Source organism: Marmota marmota, unplaced genomic scaffold (assembly GCF_001458135.2).
Source record: "Marmota marmota marmota unplaced genomic scaffold, marMar, whole genome shotgun sequence".
Taxonomy (NCBI): Eukaryota; Metazoa; Chordata; class Mammalia; order Rodentia; family Sciuridae; genus Marmota; species Marmota marmota.
The window spans coordinates 16,105,265-16,123,153 of NW_026000242.1; the positions used below are offsets into that span (position 1 = coordinate 16,105,265).

Consider the following 17,889-nt stretch of genomic DNA (forward strand, 5'->3'; position numbering starts at 1 on the left):
TTAAATAAAGTCTTTCTTTACTTAAATCTGGATTTGTTTTGGACTTGGCAGCTTATAACTGTCATTTTAAACTAAAATAGACTAGGGATTCTGGGAGTTGGGAGAAGGCAGATTCTAGGCTTAGGCAGAGAAAGTACAAGATGTACCTAAATCATCTTCTACCATAAAGTGAGGAAATGTTTAAGGAATATGGATGCATAAATAAAGACACAGAAATCAGCATGAAGGGGCTCTCACTGGCCAAACCAGGGACAATTTGAGCATCAAAGTAAACATTGGTAATAACTTATTATCTCAAAAATAGGAATCCAGGAGAAATGATTCCATATGATATAAAAATAAGCAAAATATTTGAAAATTTGATCCAGAATTTACATAGTTTTAAAAAACCACATCTCACAGTACTTATTAGCTTTATAGTGATGAAACCTAACATACAGAACATTAAATGATCAGAGTGAACACCATGATGGAATGCTGATGGAACAAAGGAAATCACATCCTACCCAACTTATTGAAATGCAGGAAGAGACAGATGACTTTTGTGAATAGTCTTGCTTGAGATGCCTAATGTGAATCTAATCACAAAGAACTCTCAGATAAACCCAAGCTGACATTCTATAGGAGAATTGTCCTGGAATCTTCATAACTATTTTGTAGTTAGTTGTGGCCATGTGACCTACATCTGACTCAAGATTTAAATGGAAGAAACCAGACCATTTGAAAAGCCATCATTTTTCTAATAAAAATTGGGGTTGCCTTAGCTAATAAAGACCTTACTTTTAATTCTTTCCTTTTATTATTGTGTTCAATAGAGGCCATTAACAGATGTAGAGGAATGTGGTGCCTCTACTTGTGATTACAAAGACTAAAGTCAGACTATGACAAAACAAAAAGGGAGAAATAAGCTGGTCCCTTCAAAATCTGCATCCAACCTGAACCAGCTACATATAGGCTTCCTATCACATTGCCCTAAATTTGATTAAACTATGTGATTGGATTCCTATTATGTGTGGACAAATATAAACCTAGCTATTAGTCAGATTTTTGTAGCTGTGACCAAAATATCAGACACAAACAATTTGGAGAAGTAAAGCTTCATTTGGCTCACAGTTTTATTCCATGGTCAGATGGCTCCATTACTCTGGGTCTGAGGGGAGGCAAGAATGTCATTGTGGAAGAGCAAGTCAGAAGAAAGTTCCTTAGCTCTTGGTAGCTGGGAAGCAAGTTGGGAGTTGGGGAGAAGGAAGGGAGGGGAAAACAGAGGAAAGGGCCAGGGAGAAGATAATATCTCCCAGGGCATGTATCCAGTGACATACTTCCTCCAACTAATGATGATCTTATCTTTTCTTAAAAGCCTTAGGTCCATACATTGCTGCACTGGAGAGCAAGCCTTCAAGTACAGGAGTCTTCTGGCACCCTTCATCACCAAACCACAACACTACAAAATAACCTGCTTTTCCTTTTTTTTCCATTGTATTTCAACAGGTCTAGTCCTCCTCACTGATTTCAACATTGTTTTTCTGATTGGCAATTTTATTTGTATATCACCATAATAAAAATTAATATATGAAGAATTAATTTTTTATGTGAGTCTTCTTTAAGCACATGGTATAGCTCTTCATTTGTTCTTGTCTTCTTCTGGCGCACAATAAGATTGTAAAGTTTTCTTTATATCACTTTGCACATTGTTATAGATTGAATCACTGTGTTCTGCCCACATCCTATGTTTAAACCTAATCCCTAATGTGGGAGTATCTGCAGGTGGGGCATTTGGAAGGTAAGTAGGTCATGAGGGCAGTACTCTCATGAATGAGATTATTATGCTTACAAAAGAGGTCTCGAAGACCACTTTCACATATGAGGCATAGCAGAAAGATTGCTATCTATAAACTAGGAAGAGCCCTTTCTGAACACAAAATCTGCCAGCATCTTGATCTTGTATTTCCCAGCTTCTGTAAGAGGGGGAAATAAATGTTTATTTTTGTTTCAGCAGTCTGAGTGGACTGAAACACACAATATTCTGCTACAATCATTATTTTCATCTGTCCTGTTATTGATGCAAAGGAGTTATGTATGTTTTTTTCTGAATCCTGAATCTTAAGACTAATGCTAGTTAATTATGACAATATCAGTCAAATATCACAAGATCAATTAGTAAATTAAAATCCAACTTTCTATAACAAATGAGTAAATTCTATTGAATATCAAACAAGAAAACATTACATGTTCAAGATTAGGACTTTCATAGCACGGTAAAAAGTTTCTTTCTTGTACATGCACATCCTATTTTATGAAACCTGAAAATAATATTTACTTCAACTTGGCTTATGCTATTCCTAGTGTTTTTAAGGTATCTAGTTTACAATTAGTCTCCTCAGCCTTCTTTATCTTCATGATGTAAATATAAGTTTAGTGTTTTATAGTCTCAAAACAAAATAATTACTTTAGAATGTTTTAATGCACATTGAACTGAACTATGGGAGATACAATGATAAACGCCACACAAATTAATCGACCACAGTAATGAAAAATGCTGGATGGATTTAACTATGAGCAAATGAGGTCAGAGAAAAAAAAATGCAAACTCCTAACAATTTAAATAAACACGTATAAGTCACCAAGTATAATGCAAAAATCACTATTGCACATATTTTAAAAAATTCATCAAAGCAAAACACTTAATCTCCAAAGCGATTTTGCTTTTCCTGTCAGTTTCCACTGACTTTCAAATGTCTGATGAGAACCAAGTACTTCGGTGGAAAACTTGGAGATATGGACTTAACGTCTGGAAGCTTCTAACTTGTTCTGGAGAGTTTAAGAGGTAATCAACTGGAGATAAAGCGGCAAGGTGCAAGACGCATAGCAAAGGTATTAGTCCCGCTCACAGCGAACCCAAAGCGTGAAGCAAAACAACACTAAGCCGGCTATCAGGTTTCCTCTGAAATGGTGGAGTGAGCACCGGAAACTCGAGCGAAACTCAGATCCGCGCATGCTCTGTTGGCAGAACACCGCCCCTCCTCCCGTAAGTCGGAAGTGCTGGTTTGTTTATTAAATTGCGACTGTCGTAAACTGGGATTTCCTGGCGGCTTCCTAGCTTTACGATGACAACAACTATGGCGGCGTCCGGTGGTAGATTTGAAAGTGCGAAGAGTATCGAAGAACGTAAAGAACAAATCCGAACTGCCAGGGCTGAGATCTTGCGTCAGGTATCTCCGTTTTGGGGCTTTTGTGGTTATTGAGAGTTGTGGGAGTTGAAGGCTCCTGGGAGCAAGACCACCCACTCTTCTTTCACCATTTCAGTAATCTCAGATTGTCTGGGTGTTATCTCCCTTTGCATTGCCGGGAGATTCTGTGTATCTCTTGTCTCCTAAATGCTGTGCAGGTTCCATTGACCATTCTCCTTTCAGAGAGATGTTTCTTCTCTTCCAAGTTTTCTTACTTTTTAAATCGTCCATCTTGGCTTTATAAGTACTTGCAACGACTCTGCCCAGGTATTTAGCAGCCTCAGCCATTGCTCCTGCTGTATATGAAATGAAATTTATCTTTTTCAGGAACACAAGTAAGGCACGTTTAAGTATTTGCCGTTTCATTCGCCTTACTATTAGTTTCGATTCCAGACTTATTGTCAGCTTTTACTTATCTAAAAAAGTTAACACAAGAGACTCAGAAAATTTAGCCTCTCACAAAAGATTGCTAAACATTGTATTTTTGGTTAAGATTATGATAACGTAGAGGTGATATATAATAGAATGGAAGAAGTAAACTATGGTGTTATCTGACAAGCAATTCAAGATTTAAGAAGTGTGACAATGAAATAACAAAGTTGTAGTTAGAAAGCAACATAGGACACAGTCAAGTTTTTGCTTTTTGTTTGTTTTAAGATGGAAGAGTTTTAAAAGTTGGAATGAGGGTAAGAAGGAGTTAGTTGAGAAGAGGTAGAGGAATGACTACAGCCAAATTTTTAAAGGGAAAGAGCAGATGATTAGTTTTATACTGGTGAAAGGTTGTTATTCCCCAATTTCAGTATATGTGTAATAAATATTATTTATTTTTTTCTCTGGTATTTCAAGCGTTTTTTGGAGGGAGTAGGGTTTTTAAGCTATGATAAATTTTATAGTGAAGATGTGTATAGAGTCTGAAGAGGAACAAACCCAGATTTGGAGTTTGGGAGTAGTAAAGAGAGGGCAGGAACAACCTCCTGGGTAAAATCTGCTTTATTTGACTATTGTTGAATGAATAGAAATTAGCAATATAATCTTTTATTTTTAGCAGGATGATTTTTCCTAAGGTCTTTTGGTTTTCAGACATTGCATATTGAAGGCATGGAGGTCAGTCTCTTACCAGTTGCAGAAGTCTAAGGCAGTAGCCACAAAAGTGGTGAATGTTTTCCAAGAGTCCCAAGTCATATTTGAGATTGGGAAAGGGGAAGGCATAAAATAGATTCCAGAATCCTGTGTTTGGTGGATTGACTTACTAGAGACTGATAATGTGGAATGAAAGATTTTATTACATTTTAAAAAATCTTTTTTATACTGGTAGAAACAGATTACTGGCAGGAACAGACCATTTATTCCTGAGCAGATACCTTTATACAAAGGTGGTATCAGTTTTTATTTTACTTAAAAAAAATGAAGCAATTGTCAGTTCATCTTTTCATGTTCTTGTAGGCCAAAGCCAATTTTGAAAAAGAAGAAAGACATAAAGAAATTAAGCGACTTCGGGGCGATGATACATGGATGCTACCTGATGTGAATGAGAGAATTGAACAATTCTCACAGGTGAATATTAACAGTTTTACTTGCTATATCTATCTTTTTTTGCACTCTCCAAGTTAATATTAAGAAAAGAATTTAATACACTGTTTTCACAAGTTACAGAATGAATACAACATAGTTGGCATTATTGAATAGCTTTCTCTCTCTGTCAAAAGTAACCTATTGTAATATTTTGGACATCATGACATTGAAAAATTTTGTTACTTGAGTTGGGTAATAGAAAACTTAGCTACAAATTTATGACCCACATATGACAAGCTTATGGTTTGAAAATATTGGGCATATTATGCTCTTCTCTCTTCCCACTCTGCCCCTTTTATGACTCAGGCCTTGTTTTCTCTTATGATTTAAATTTTTTTTAAATTTGTAAATAATAATGGTGTATATTTGTGGAATACAATGTGATGTTTTGTTCTATGTATACAATATGGAAGATTCAGTTAAATTAACATTTCTATTACTTCCCCAACTTAATTTATTTTGTAGTGAGAACACTAAAAATCTATTCTTTTAGCAATTTTGAAATATGCATTATTATTAACTGTGGTCACCATGTAGGGTATTAAATCACTAAAACTTATTCCTGCAGTCCAACTTAAACTTTGTATGCTTTGATCAGCATCTTTCTTCCTCTATAACTTTCCATATTTCCCCTCCCTTCTAGCCTCTTCCTACATTTTAATTCATATTATCCTATGTATTTATGGCCTAATAATTGTGTATAAATTGTTTGGGACCATGCATAAAAAGTGTGTGTGTGTCTGTGTGTTATATGTTTGTGAGTACACTCACTTATGTTTGTGTGTGTGTGTGTGTGTGTGTGTATATATGTGTTTACTTGATTATATGTGTGAATCACATAAATCTACAAATAAAACCAAATTTTTTTTTCTGGTAAAAAACCAGGTGATATTATATTATAGATATAAAACATGTATCTATATTATAGATGGCATGTTAAGAGTTCTTTGAAGATTTTATTTGTTTAATCATGATCTTTAATCATATTCAGTGTCTCTATTCATGAAAGATTTTAAGTTTTTTGGAATATGGATTTTTTTTCCTCCTTAAAATGCTCCTTATAAAGTATAATAAAACTAAATTCTTTTCTTACATGTTTAAAATAAATATAGGAACATTCTGTGAAGAAAAAGAAGAAAAAAGACAAGCATTCCAAAAAAGCAAAGAAAGAGAAGAAAAAAAAGAGTAAGAGACAAAAATATGAGAAAAACAATGAGTCCTCTGATAGTTCATCGGTAAGTATGTACTAAAACTAACCAAAGCAAATGAGAAAATTTTATTTAAAGGAACCTAAAATATATGAGAACTTAAAAAAACTACTACTTAATGATATGAAAATGGCTCAGAGGCCTCTACTTGGAGATGTCCAGGAAATATTGGAAATGTAGGTCTTGGGTTCCAGAGAAGGATGAGAAGATGGGGATATGACTTGGAAATCATTGCTGTTGGAATGATTAGAATGGATGAATGACTAGGGAAATTGAAAAGAAAGAGAAACACCATTACTGAAGAAACACATAGGAAGTAAAGGATGCTAATTAAAAGTGGAACATTAGAAGGAGAAGCAGGGAAGAACAGTATTGCAAAAATAAGGGAAAAGAGATTCAAGATATTTAAAAAGTCTGTGACACCTACTGTTTTTTTATAGAAATTAATATTTACATTTTTCAAGTAGAATTTGTTTATATATTTAACCTTTCAGGACAAAAGAAAGAGTGCTGAGTTAGCTGTATCTCTAGCCAGTTCTAGGCTGCAAGAATTCACAATGAAAAATAAAGCAGGCTGAATCTTTCATACTTGTTTTCAGAAAGAAACAGTTATATTTAGAAAATGATGAGCTAAAGATGTTTAGGGAAAATTGGTCTTTTAAGTATGATCTTCAGTGAGTTATCCTCTCACTTGAGTAACCAGAGTCGAAAGTCTGGCCCACCTGTCCTTTCAGAAACTAAATTTTTGGCAGTACTGTCAAAGATAAATGCAGCTGGATATCAGTTAAAGTGGTGAAAATAGATTTTACTTGGTAATTATTGAAAGTAGGGCAAATTGCTAAGCTACATTCCAATTTGTGAGATGATTTGGTGTTTTAGAGGGAGAAAAAAGGAGAAGAAAGAGGTAGAGAGTAGAGTCAGAAAAGTTAAAAATTATAAAGGGTTAGTCCAGGTAAATTGACATCTTAAAATATTGAATCTTCCTGTTCATTATGTTTATGGTTGGGAAGGTAGAAAAAGAATAGAACATATTTAACATCTCTTCATCAAATTTAAGTCATCATTCATTTCTCCACATGTTGTAAAATTTTCAAAGTAGAGGTCTTTTACATCTTTTCCAACTTTTTTCTTGGAATATTATTTTAGAATGGATTTTTTAAAAAATTTATTTTCCATGTGTTTGTGTTTAATATATTATTATACAATTGCCTTTCATATTTAACTTTTGTCTTATCACTTTGATAAATTCACATATACTAGTATCTTCATTAGGTTTTTAGGTAGATTTCTTAGAATTTGTAGGTACATAATTGTGTTTCAATCTCTGCCTTCCATTTCATTTAATTTTTTGTTGGCTGTATCAATCAGAAGATAGGACTTTGAAATAGTGTGGACTGCACGTGCTGAGAGTGGATGGACATAGTTGCCTTTATCCTGTCTTAGGTGGAGAGAATTTAGTCTTTGGCTTTTAATCATAATGTTAGCTGTGGACTTTTTTTTTTTTTTTTTTTCCTCTTTCCTCCCCCATCCCCCTCCTCCTCCTCTTTTTTTTTCCTGTGATGCTGGGGATCCAACCCAGAGCCTTGTATATGCTAGACAAATGCTTTGATCTGAGCTACATATGCAGCTGCCCAACTCTGGGAATTTCACATATACCCTTTCAAATTGAAGAAATTCCCTTTCATTTCTAATTTTCTGTAAGTTTTCTTGAAGTTTGTATCTGGAGTGAGTATTGAATTCTATTAAATGTTTTTTTCCTGCATACATTGATCGTAAGATTCTTCTCCTTTATTCTGTTAATATGAAAGAATTACTTTAACCTGCATTCTTGGGAGAAACCAAGTTTGGTTTTGTATGAGTGTATGTGTGTGTGTATTTACATATATAGTCACATGCCACATAAGGGTGTTTTGATCAGTGATGGACTACTTATATTCAGTGCTAGTCCCATAATATTATTTTGCCTAGTGACATCATAGTCTTCTTCTTTTTTTTTTTTTAAAGAGAGAGAGAGCGAGCGAGAGAGAGAGAGATTTTTTTCTTAATATTTATTTTTCAGTTTTCGGTGGACAAAATCTTTATTTTATTTTATGTGGTGCTGAGGATCGAACCCAGGGCCCCGCGCATGCCAGGCGAGCGCGTTACGGTTTGAGCCACATCCCCAGCCCTCATAGTCTTCTTAATTTGTGTAAATACACTTTATGGTGTTCATACAATGATGCAATTATCTAATGGCATATTTCTCAGAGTGTGTTCCTATTTTTAAGCAATGAACGGCTATAAAACTTATATTAGTTATGTTTCTGGGTTTGATTTACCAAAAGTTTGTTGAAGATTTTTTATCTGTGTTCTTGAGAAATACTGGGATCTTGGTATAAGGATAATGCTATTCTCATACATGAAGTAAAAAGTATTCTTCCTCTTCTGTTTTATCAGTTTGTGCAGGACTGGTGCAATTTGTGCCTTCAGTGTTTATTAAAATTCACCAATGAAGTTATTTAGTCCTGCTGCTTTCTATGTAGAATGGATTTTAGTCACAAATTCAATTCTTTAATAGTATATTAAATATTTTCTATTTAATCTTGAATTTGTTATAGTAGGTTGAGTTTTTAAAGGAATTTATTTCACTCAAATAAATATTCCTTTTGTCCTTTTAATGTCTGTAGAACCTATAATGATTTTTTTATTCCTGAATTTGGTAATTTCTATTTTCTATTTAGTTTTCTCAGTCTAGCTTGAAGTTTATCAACTTTGTTGATCTTTTCAAAGAATTACATTTTGGTTTTGTTGATTTTTGCTTTGTTTATTTTCTATTTCATTGATTCAGCTTTATTATTTTTTCTAATACTTATCTTGTATTTAAGTTACTTTTCTTTTTCTACCTTCCTAACATGGGTGCCTAGCTCATTGATTCTCTTTTTTCTTTTCTAATAAGTACTTAATCTGTTAGTGCTCATCTTATCACTGTTGTAACTTCACCTACCTCATTTTTTAAAAAATGTTTTTCTTTTTTTTTAAGTATTTTATTAGTTGTTGAGAGACTTTTATTTTATTTATTTATTTACATGTGGTGCTGAGAATCAAACCCAGTGCCTCACACATGCTAGGCAAGTGCTCTACCACTGAGCCACAAGCCCAGCCCAAAATGTTTTTCTTTTTTAGTTGTAGATGGACACAATAACTTTGTTTTATTTATTTTTATGTGGTGCTAAGGATCAAACTCATGCCTCACATGTGCTAGGGGAGTATTCTACTACTGAGCCACAACCCCAGCCTTCATCTACCTCATTTTGATGTGTCGTATTTTCATTGATATCTTATTAAAAATATCTTAAAATTTACTTGTTTTTACGCATGGATTATATAAAAGTAAATTTTGAATTTCCAAGTATTTGTATATTTTGCCAGTTATTTTAAAATTTACTTGAATTCTATTATTGACATAGAACATACTTTGTATAATTTTAATTAAAAATCTATCCAGATTTATTTTATGGCCTAGCCTATGTTCTATTTTGGTGAAAATTCCATGTGTATTTGTTTTTTTTGTGTGTGTGTGTGTGATGCTGGGGATTGAACAGGCAGTCACTCTACCAACTGAGCTATATGCCCAGCCCTCCTTGTATATTTGAAATGAATGTGTAATTTTGCTGTTGTTAGATGTTGGGTTTTAAAAACGTCAATTAGGAAAAGTTGATAAATAGTGTTAAGTCTCCTGTATTCTTGCTTGTTTTTTCTTTACCGGTTCTCTTTCAGTTACTGAGAGATTCATACTGAAATCTCTTAACTGTAATGGTTGACTTTTCTATTTCTGTTTTCAATTTTTGTCTTACATATTTTGAAACTTTACTAGGTATGTACATTTACATGTAGCATAGTTACATCTTCTTGATGAATTAATTGTGATATTATTGTGAAATGTTTCTCCTTATCTCTGGTAACACTGTTGTCTATATTCTGCTTTGTTTTGTATGAATAAAGCCTCTTTTATATTATTTGTTTTTTATGGTTTATATGTTTTAGTTTTAGCATATCTTTCTTTTATGTTGAAAGTGTATTTTTTTGCGGACAGTGTAAATTTGGAATTTGAGTTTTATCTAGTCTATCAATTTCTTCCTTTTTAATTAGAGAATTTTTTTACACTATCCAATATGGTAATTGTCTATAGCTTTTTAAAATTTTAATTAAAATTTATTCAAATTATATATAAAGCAAAAGAGAGGGTAAGAGAAGATAAAACTTCAAGAATTAATAAAGACTTGTAAACCAAAGGCTTTGATTTTTATTCCATAGGAAGTGGGTCATCTATTTAGGGTCAGCTAAATTTATTAGAAAAATCTCAGAATACTCATTGGTTGAACAAGATAGAAGTTTTTGTTTTGTCTTATTAAAGAAATGAGTAGACCGACCAGGGTATTATGATCTTCTACGACCAAGGTTCTATTGTATTGGTCTTTCTTTTTTTTTTTAATATTTATTTTTTAGGTATAGATGGACACAATGCAATGCCTTTATTTTTATGTGGTGCTGAGAATCAAACCCGAGTCCTGCCTGTGCTAGGCGAGCGCTCTGCCGCTGAGCTACAATCCCAGCCCCTTGTATTGGTCTTTCATCATCCTTGCTGCACTACCTCTTAGTTCAGATAATAGGAAATAGTATATTCTTTTCTTTCTTAATTTGACTTCCAGAAAGTCCCACTGAATACTTTCATTTACATCTCATTGGATACTTGATCATGTTTCACTTTCAGGCACAAGAGGCACATTATTTCTCCAAATAAGATTGAGTTCTATTCGTAGAAGAGTAATAATTAGTATCTTTGGGACAGACAGCCATAGAAGAGAAGCACTGTGGTTGAATGTCTCCTTCATTTAACTCTAAATGCATTTAGGGGAGTTGGAGAAGAAAGACTGGAGTCTAAGAAACATTTTTGGTCTTTATTTCAATTATGTACATAAGAGAAAAAATATCTAATTTAAGACTGCTACTTTAAGAATGAAAATGAGGGGATATATATTGGTTGAAGGTAATGGAAACCAAACTTAAATTGGCTCATGCAAACAAAAAGGGAAGGATTTATCATTAGCTTACAAAAATCTTACAGGACATCTAGGTGTATAAAACACCTAGGAATCAGCTGGCTTCAGGAATATCTGAAATTAAAGTCACAGATGCCTTTTATAATCTTGCCATTTTCCATGTTTTTCCTTTGAGTCCTTTTGTTTTCTTGTTACAGATCAATTTCTGTTGAATTCCATTCTTTATGATGTAAATAGCTTTTGCCAATGCCTTTCCTGCTCCTTAGTTTTAAATCAGCTCCTTTGGATTTGATTTCAAATTCTTGAAGAATAACTTATATTGAATTGGGCCAGCTACCTACGTTTGGGTCAGCGCTGGTTAGGTGGAGGTAGGCTCCCATGGCAATCATGTGGTGTTTTCTTTGTGGTATATTTGGTAAGTATTTTAGAGTTGAAAATTTATAGGTTTGGATAGGTGATCTTGATCCTGGTATTTCTGACTTGGTGAAGTAGGTGGTTGATGGTGCCAGGTAACTCAGTTCAATAATAGAGTAGGAGGAACAGGTGTTACAGAAGAAGATGATGAGTTTATTTTTTGTCCTTGAGTTCAACATGACATCCATGTATAGCAGATAGTTGATTGAGTCACTGAAACTCACGTTAGGCAAATTTGAAAGAAATAAGCAGAAATGATGGTAGTTGAAGCTGTGAGAATAGATTTAATGGCTTATGGGGAATGTTTAGAGCATACAAAATATAGTGGGCAAAGAATGGAGCATGGATAGTTTAGGACTGAACATAGGAAGAAGAATGCAGGAAGGAAATGGAGAAAAAAATAAAGAGGGGGAGAATTGGGAAGTATCCTAGAAGGGAGAACTAGGAATTATCCTAGAAGTTAAGACAATGAGTCATTAGCAGGGTTGTATCTTGTAGAGAAGTTTAAAGAGATAAAGACTAAAGCATTTTGTAGAATTTGGCAAAGTGGAAGCCATTGAGTTTTGAAGAGTTTTCTCTAGATTAATGGGGGAAAGCAGCAATTTTGTAGAGGTTGGAGAAATGTTTGAAAGTGAAGGTGTAGACACAGTGCATTTAGTACTTCTTCAATAAGATAGTCATAGAATAGAATTTGGAAGATGAATTGCTGCTAAAGGGATATAGAGGGCCTCCTTTCCTCTAGAGGAAAAAAAAAAAGTAAAAACACTTCACATTTCTAGGCCTTTAGAGACCTTTGGTAGAAGCATAAGAGAAGGAGATAATTAATGAAGCAAGGTTCTGGAAGAACAGGAATGGTTGGGATCAAAATCTTTGGAGGAGGACTTTTCTTGAATCGTAAAAGTTAACAGAGGGTTAGGATTAGCACAGCTATAAATAATTTTTGTCTAGGGTAAACTGAAGGTGAAGTGGCCTATTTTTTTCTTGATGAGGTAAAAGGAGAGATCATTTGCTAAGAGTATGGGGAATGGGAGTTGGTAGAAAGCTTGAGGAGATTGTTGAAGAAGGGAAGGATAGTTGCCCAGTTGTTTAGCAAGGTACTTGGGGATACAGAGTAGACCAAAGCAGATGTGGTTCCTGTCCTCATATAACTTATTGCCTGATGAAGCATTAAATAAATAAATCACACAAGTAAATGTAAAAGGATAAATGCTTTAAAGGAGAATTAAGGGAGTAGAAGAAAGAACTCACCAAAGCCAGTAAGGGGAAATTCTAGTTTGGGTTGAAAGTCTAGTTCAATTGAAGTTACAGATCCTGCTGATTGGATTTCTCCAGAGTAGGAAATTAATTGCAAGTAAGGTGATGAAGCAACTGGTGGCTCCAGTTAAAGAATTTCAGAGTCATTGGTCAACATCTGATGTTTTAGTCAGCTTTTCATTGCTGCAATAAAATACCTGAGAAAAGCAACTTAAAGAGGAAAGATTTATCTTGGCTTATGATTTCAGATCATGGTTGAGTCCGTTGTTTTCATAATATATTGCCAGAGGTGAGACAATATATTATGGAAAAAGGGTGTGGAAGAGCAAAACTTCTCACCATATGTGGCTATTAAGCAGGGAGAAAGAGCCAGTGAGAGACCAGTAATAAGATGTGCCTTTCAAAGGCATGCCACAGTGACTTATAGGGCCCCACTTTCTCATAGCCCATTCATAGTGTCCTGATCTGTTCACTTCCCAAAAGCCTCACCTCTGAACATCACCGCATTGGGGACCAAACTTTTACCACGTGAGTCTTTGGGGAATACTTAATATTCAAACCATAGCATCTGATAAGATAGAGAAAATCTGTAAAAGAATCTTGTAGAACACCAAGTTTTAAATTATGTAGAGGGCCTCCTTTCCTCTAGAGGGAAAAAAAGTAAAAACACTTCACATTTCTAAGCCTTTATAGACCTTTTTGCATTTTATAGGGGAAATGGTGTTTTGTGGGCTTATTTCCAAATAGTGGGTTTAGATATTTTTTCCTGCATTTTATAGGGGAAAGACTAAGGTATAGAGATTAAGAAACTTGCTTAAGATTATACTGTCATGTAAAATTTGATACAGCTTTTAGCAGATTGGTGTCCCTAAAGAAAGTGCTGATTTTTTTCAGACTATAAACTCTTATTTTAATGAATGACATCAAGAATTAGGAATAAGATTCACTAAACTGAATTGATGATGTAAACATGAATAGACCAAAAATGCATTTATAGAGATTATCTTAAAAAATTTTAACTATAGGGGCTGGGGTTGTGACTCAGTGATAGAGCGCTTGTCTAGCACTGCAGGGTTCCATTGCCTGCACCACATTAAAAAGAAGAAAAGAAAAGAAACAAAATAAAGGCATTGTGTAAAAAAAAAATTATAGAGTTAAGTTTTAGGGTTTCTGTAAATCTAAATGAAGGCCTAAATGAATGAATGAAGAAAATTTGCTTTGCTTTGGGAAACAGTTGGCTGTTGAGGTGGCAGAGCATAAATATGTTTACTCCACATGGTTGATACCTTTCAACAGACATATTTATGTTAATTTAAGCTTTTGGTAATTTTCAAGAACTTCATGAAATGGAAGAACACTGTCACATTTCAAGAAATTCATATTTCTTTGCTGTTAAATCATTTTTTCCTCTTGGCCTCAAAGTTTCTTAACTGTATACTAACAGTTGGTTTGAACAAAGTGATTTCTAGAATCCTTTTTATGCTTTAGTTCTATAGCTCCAAAAAATAGATTTAGAATCAGACAGATCTACATTCCTATCTTGGTTTTTACAGTTGGATATCATGTAACCTGGGCAAATTAATTTTAGGGAGCTTTTCTTATCTATAAAGTCAAAAGAATATAGAGTTACTTTAAGGATTTAGGGTGATAATTTATGTGAACGTACTTAATATACTACTTGATATAGCAGAGTAGTTTGATATATTTGTTGAAAAACTCCAAACCTGGCATAATAGCACATAGGGAATGATAACTGAGTATACTCCTTAGTTGATGCAGTAATCTGATGTTTAAACATATTAGGTAAAATACCTTACCTGTCTAGCTGTTACTTGAGATCTTTGCAATTTTAGATTGAGGGAAATCTCAAAATTTGAAGCTTAGGGGCATACAGCAAACTCATTTATTTGAGTGTCATTTCCCCTCTATTCTGGGGAACATGTGAGTACTACTTGATGTTGGTAGGAACTGAAACTCTGTTTTGAAGTAATCTTTCTACCTAGAAGATCTCACTTTTGTTTTTTGCTTTTCTTTAGCTCTGTAATATAGCTGATAAAGAAATAAAACTAATTTGGTGGTATTTTATGGGTTTATTTCCAAATAGTGGGTTTAGATGTTTTTTCCTCTAATTTTCAATGCTATTTTAAAGGGGGCATAGTATAAGAATTTTATCTGGAAAGTTAAGTTGTTACCATTTAACAACTGCATAGAGATTTTTTTATATATATATGCAAATTGTGAGTTTTACTTATGTGCTAAACATTCTTAGAGCTCTGAAGATGAGTGGGTTGAGGCTGTTCCATTCCAGACTTCTGGCAAGGAAAAGGCCTGGAAAGTGAAAGATGAAAACTCTGGAAAGGACGAAGACAGTCAAGTTATTCAGGTAAGCAAGCCACATGATTTTACAGAAAGAAGAGTCAGCTTCTAAGAATAGATGAATATTGAAGTGAAAGGTAATTAATTTCTTTAGGAGAAAAATTAGACTTTGAGAGCAATATATATTTTGAATAATTTAGGCAGTAATGCTTTTTGCTGAGTGTTTAGGCGCCTTTCTTTCCGCTGTGAGAAAGTAAGTGTTTATTCCAGTCCCTCAGAGATTATCCTACTTTTGGTTTTTGATAGAGAAGCGGCACTTTCCCCTCTTGTGCATTCAGCTTTGACTCTTACCTCTGTCTGTCCTTGGGTAGAGCTCAGTTGCAGTTTTTATTCCTCTTCTCCGTATGTCATAATTTACTTAACAATACTAAAAGTTGAGTAGTTTAGAAATTTTGGGTTATAGTTCAAATAGTCCTGATTATTTTTTTGGGTACTGGGGATTGAACTTAGGGGCACTAAACCACTAAGCCACAACCCCAGCCCTATTTTGTATTTTACTTAGAGACAGTGTCTGAGTTGCTTAGTGCCTCACTTTTGCTGAGGCTAGCTTTGAATTCATGATCCTCCTGCCTCAGCCTCCCAAGCCGCTGTTTTTTATAAGGACCCCTAGTTCCTTTTAATGAAAACTGATACTTAGAAAACACAATTTGGGCATAAGTGGTGTTCATTGCTACTAGGAGATATATATTTTTTAAAGGATAAAGATAAATTATTTATTCATACAGATATTTCCAAATTGAATAAGAGATTCCAATGTTTTTACTTATCTTTGATCTATATCTGTGCACTACCACGCCCCGCTTTGGGTTATGGTTCATATGCCTGAAAAAGAATGTAATTTCTCCACTGATGGCCAAAAAGGAAGGGAAAAAAGATGAACAGGAACAAATGTTTGGTTCTTTTTTGTTTGCCAAGCACTGTGTTAAATGTTTTCTATTATTTTGAACAATAAATAATCCTGAAATGTTGACATTTTTTTTGCATTTTATAGGGGAAAGACTAAGGTATAGAGAATAAGAAACTTACTTAACAATATACTGTCATGTAAGATTTGATACAGCTTGAGTGCCTCCCAAATCCCTGCTGTCATTAAGTTCAAACTAGTTCAGACTGAAAAACTTCCTTTTTTTTTCTTTTTTCTTTTTAACAGAGGGATGAGTGGATGACTGTTGATTTTATGTCTGTTAAAACTGTGTCATCATCATCACTCAAAGCTGAAAAGGAAACTATAAAGAAAATAGAGCAAGCAAAAACCCAAGCACTTGAACAGGTAAGAGAATATTTACAACGTGTTAACTTTCTAATTTACCTTTATTAAACTGGTAAGACATTCATATAAATGCAATTTTACTTGTGAAATATTTTTATCTTTTGTGGTGTTTAATAAAATTAGTGTGAACAACAGTGAAATGTGATATAAATTTTATTTAAAGTAAGTTTCTTGTATAGAGAGTCAGTTTAAAGGAGTAATAGACTTATAAATCTAGAGCATATATAGTTGAGTTATATTGAGTTTATGTTACTATCATAGAATTAAAGCTGAACCTTTTCAACTTCTATTTCAGTGTACATAGTGAATTAGATACCATAAAAATGCTTCCATTTCAAGACACCTAAAATTTCTGGATTTATTGTTGTTACTGCTGGTAAGAAAACAGCAGGAAATCTTTTAAAGGCCAAAAGATTAGGCAAAAGCATGGTTCCAGAAAGTAAAGAAGTACTGAAGCTGGAGGCCTTCTTGGAAATACCACACAATCCTAGTAATCTAGAATTTCGAATGATTGCTCAGAGATAGCATATAAGGCAAGTGCCTGCATGAGATAGGAATGTCTGATTGATAAACACTTATAAATCTGGGACCCTCCTGGGATTTATTCCTGATGAAAAGATGAACTTGGAAAAAATTCAGTCAAAGGCAAGAAACGGTTTTTTTTGTGTGTGTGTTTCTGGGGGTCAAACTCAAGGTCTTATACATGCCAGGTAAGCATTCTACCACTGAACTACATCCACAGCTGACAACTTGCCTATCTTCTGTCTTGTCATGCAGTTGATTTCATCCATTATATCCCACAACTAAGTATATCGAATAATTTTTTTAAATATGCACCTTTGATCATGGTATTATTCCTTTTAGAAGTCTTCTTTGATTCAAATTGAAAGAATGCTTCTTTGCCATTTCTGATGTTTTCTTTTTAGTGAAGTAAGTTTTACTAGTGATATTTCATGCTACTTTCTATTCTCACTCTGTCCCTGAAGACATTGAATAAATTTTCTATTGGAAAATACTGGAAAGAATAAACTGATCAGGTTTCCTTAGCTCTGACTATCTTGTTTATGAAACGAGTTTCCTGTGGAGACCAGGTGGGAACAAGGGAGATACAGGGTTTGGCTTGGAACTTTCTGTAATTGGTAAAGTCTTCCTCATTGTGGGATTTAGTTTAGTAGGTCCATTTGTCTTTCACTGAAAGTTTTCTTTCAGTTTAGCCTTTATTGGTAATACAGGTAATTTATATTTTATCTTCTATGTTCTTCTTTCTCAACTTGTTCAGAACTTAGACTGAAAAAAAAGGTACTGTCATTGTTTTTTTTCACACCCCTAAAGCTGCCTACAGATGTAGCCCAAACCCATTAGCATTATGCTTAAGGCAAATTTTCTTTTTCTCAGGTAATTTATATTTCAGCTAAACTAATTTAATCACTTTCACTCATATTTTTTTACAGATCTCTGCCTCTGAATTGTTCGTGTGGTTCTTTTTAAATGAATTCCCTTCATCTCTTATGTCTTCATCTTGCTTATCC

The 17,889-nt window shown here is 34.0% G+C and overlaps 1 protein-coding gene across 2 annotated transcripts in view; it reads left to right on the forward strand.

Annotated features, from left to right (window-relative positions):
* Positions 1-3,053: 3,053 nt before the first annotated feature.
* The window catches only part of Cwf19l2 (CWF19 like cell cycle control factor 2), a 98,591-nt gene continuing 83,755 nt past the window's right edge, over positions 3,054-17,889 (forward strand). For both annotated transcript variants that reach the window (XR_007344534.1, XM_015489925.2), the window contains exons 1-5: positions 3,054-3,209; positions 4,671-4,781; positions 5,912-6,034; positions 14,984-15,097; positions 16,241-16,360. Coding sequence is in view for 1 of the 2 variants with exons in the window: in XM_015489925.2 (XP_015345411.1) it covers positions 3,105-3,209; positions 4,671-4,781; positions 5,912-6,034; positions 14,984-15,097; positions 16,241-16,360 (573 nt within the window). In the remaining variant the exon portion in view is untranslated. The remainder of the gene's footprint in view (positions 3,210-4,670; positions 4,782-5,911; positions 6,035-14,983; positions 15,098-16,240; positions 16,361-17,889) is intronic.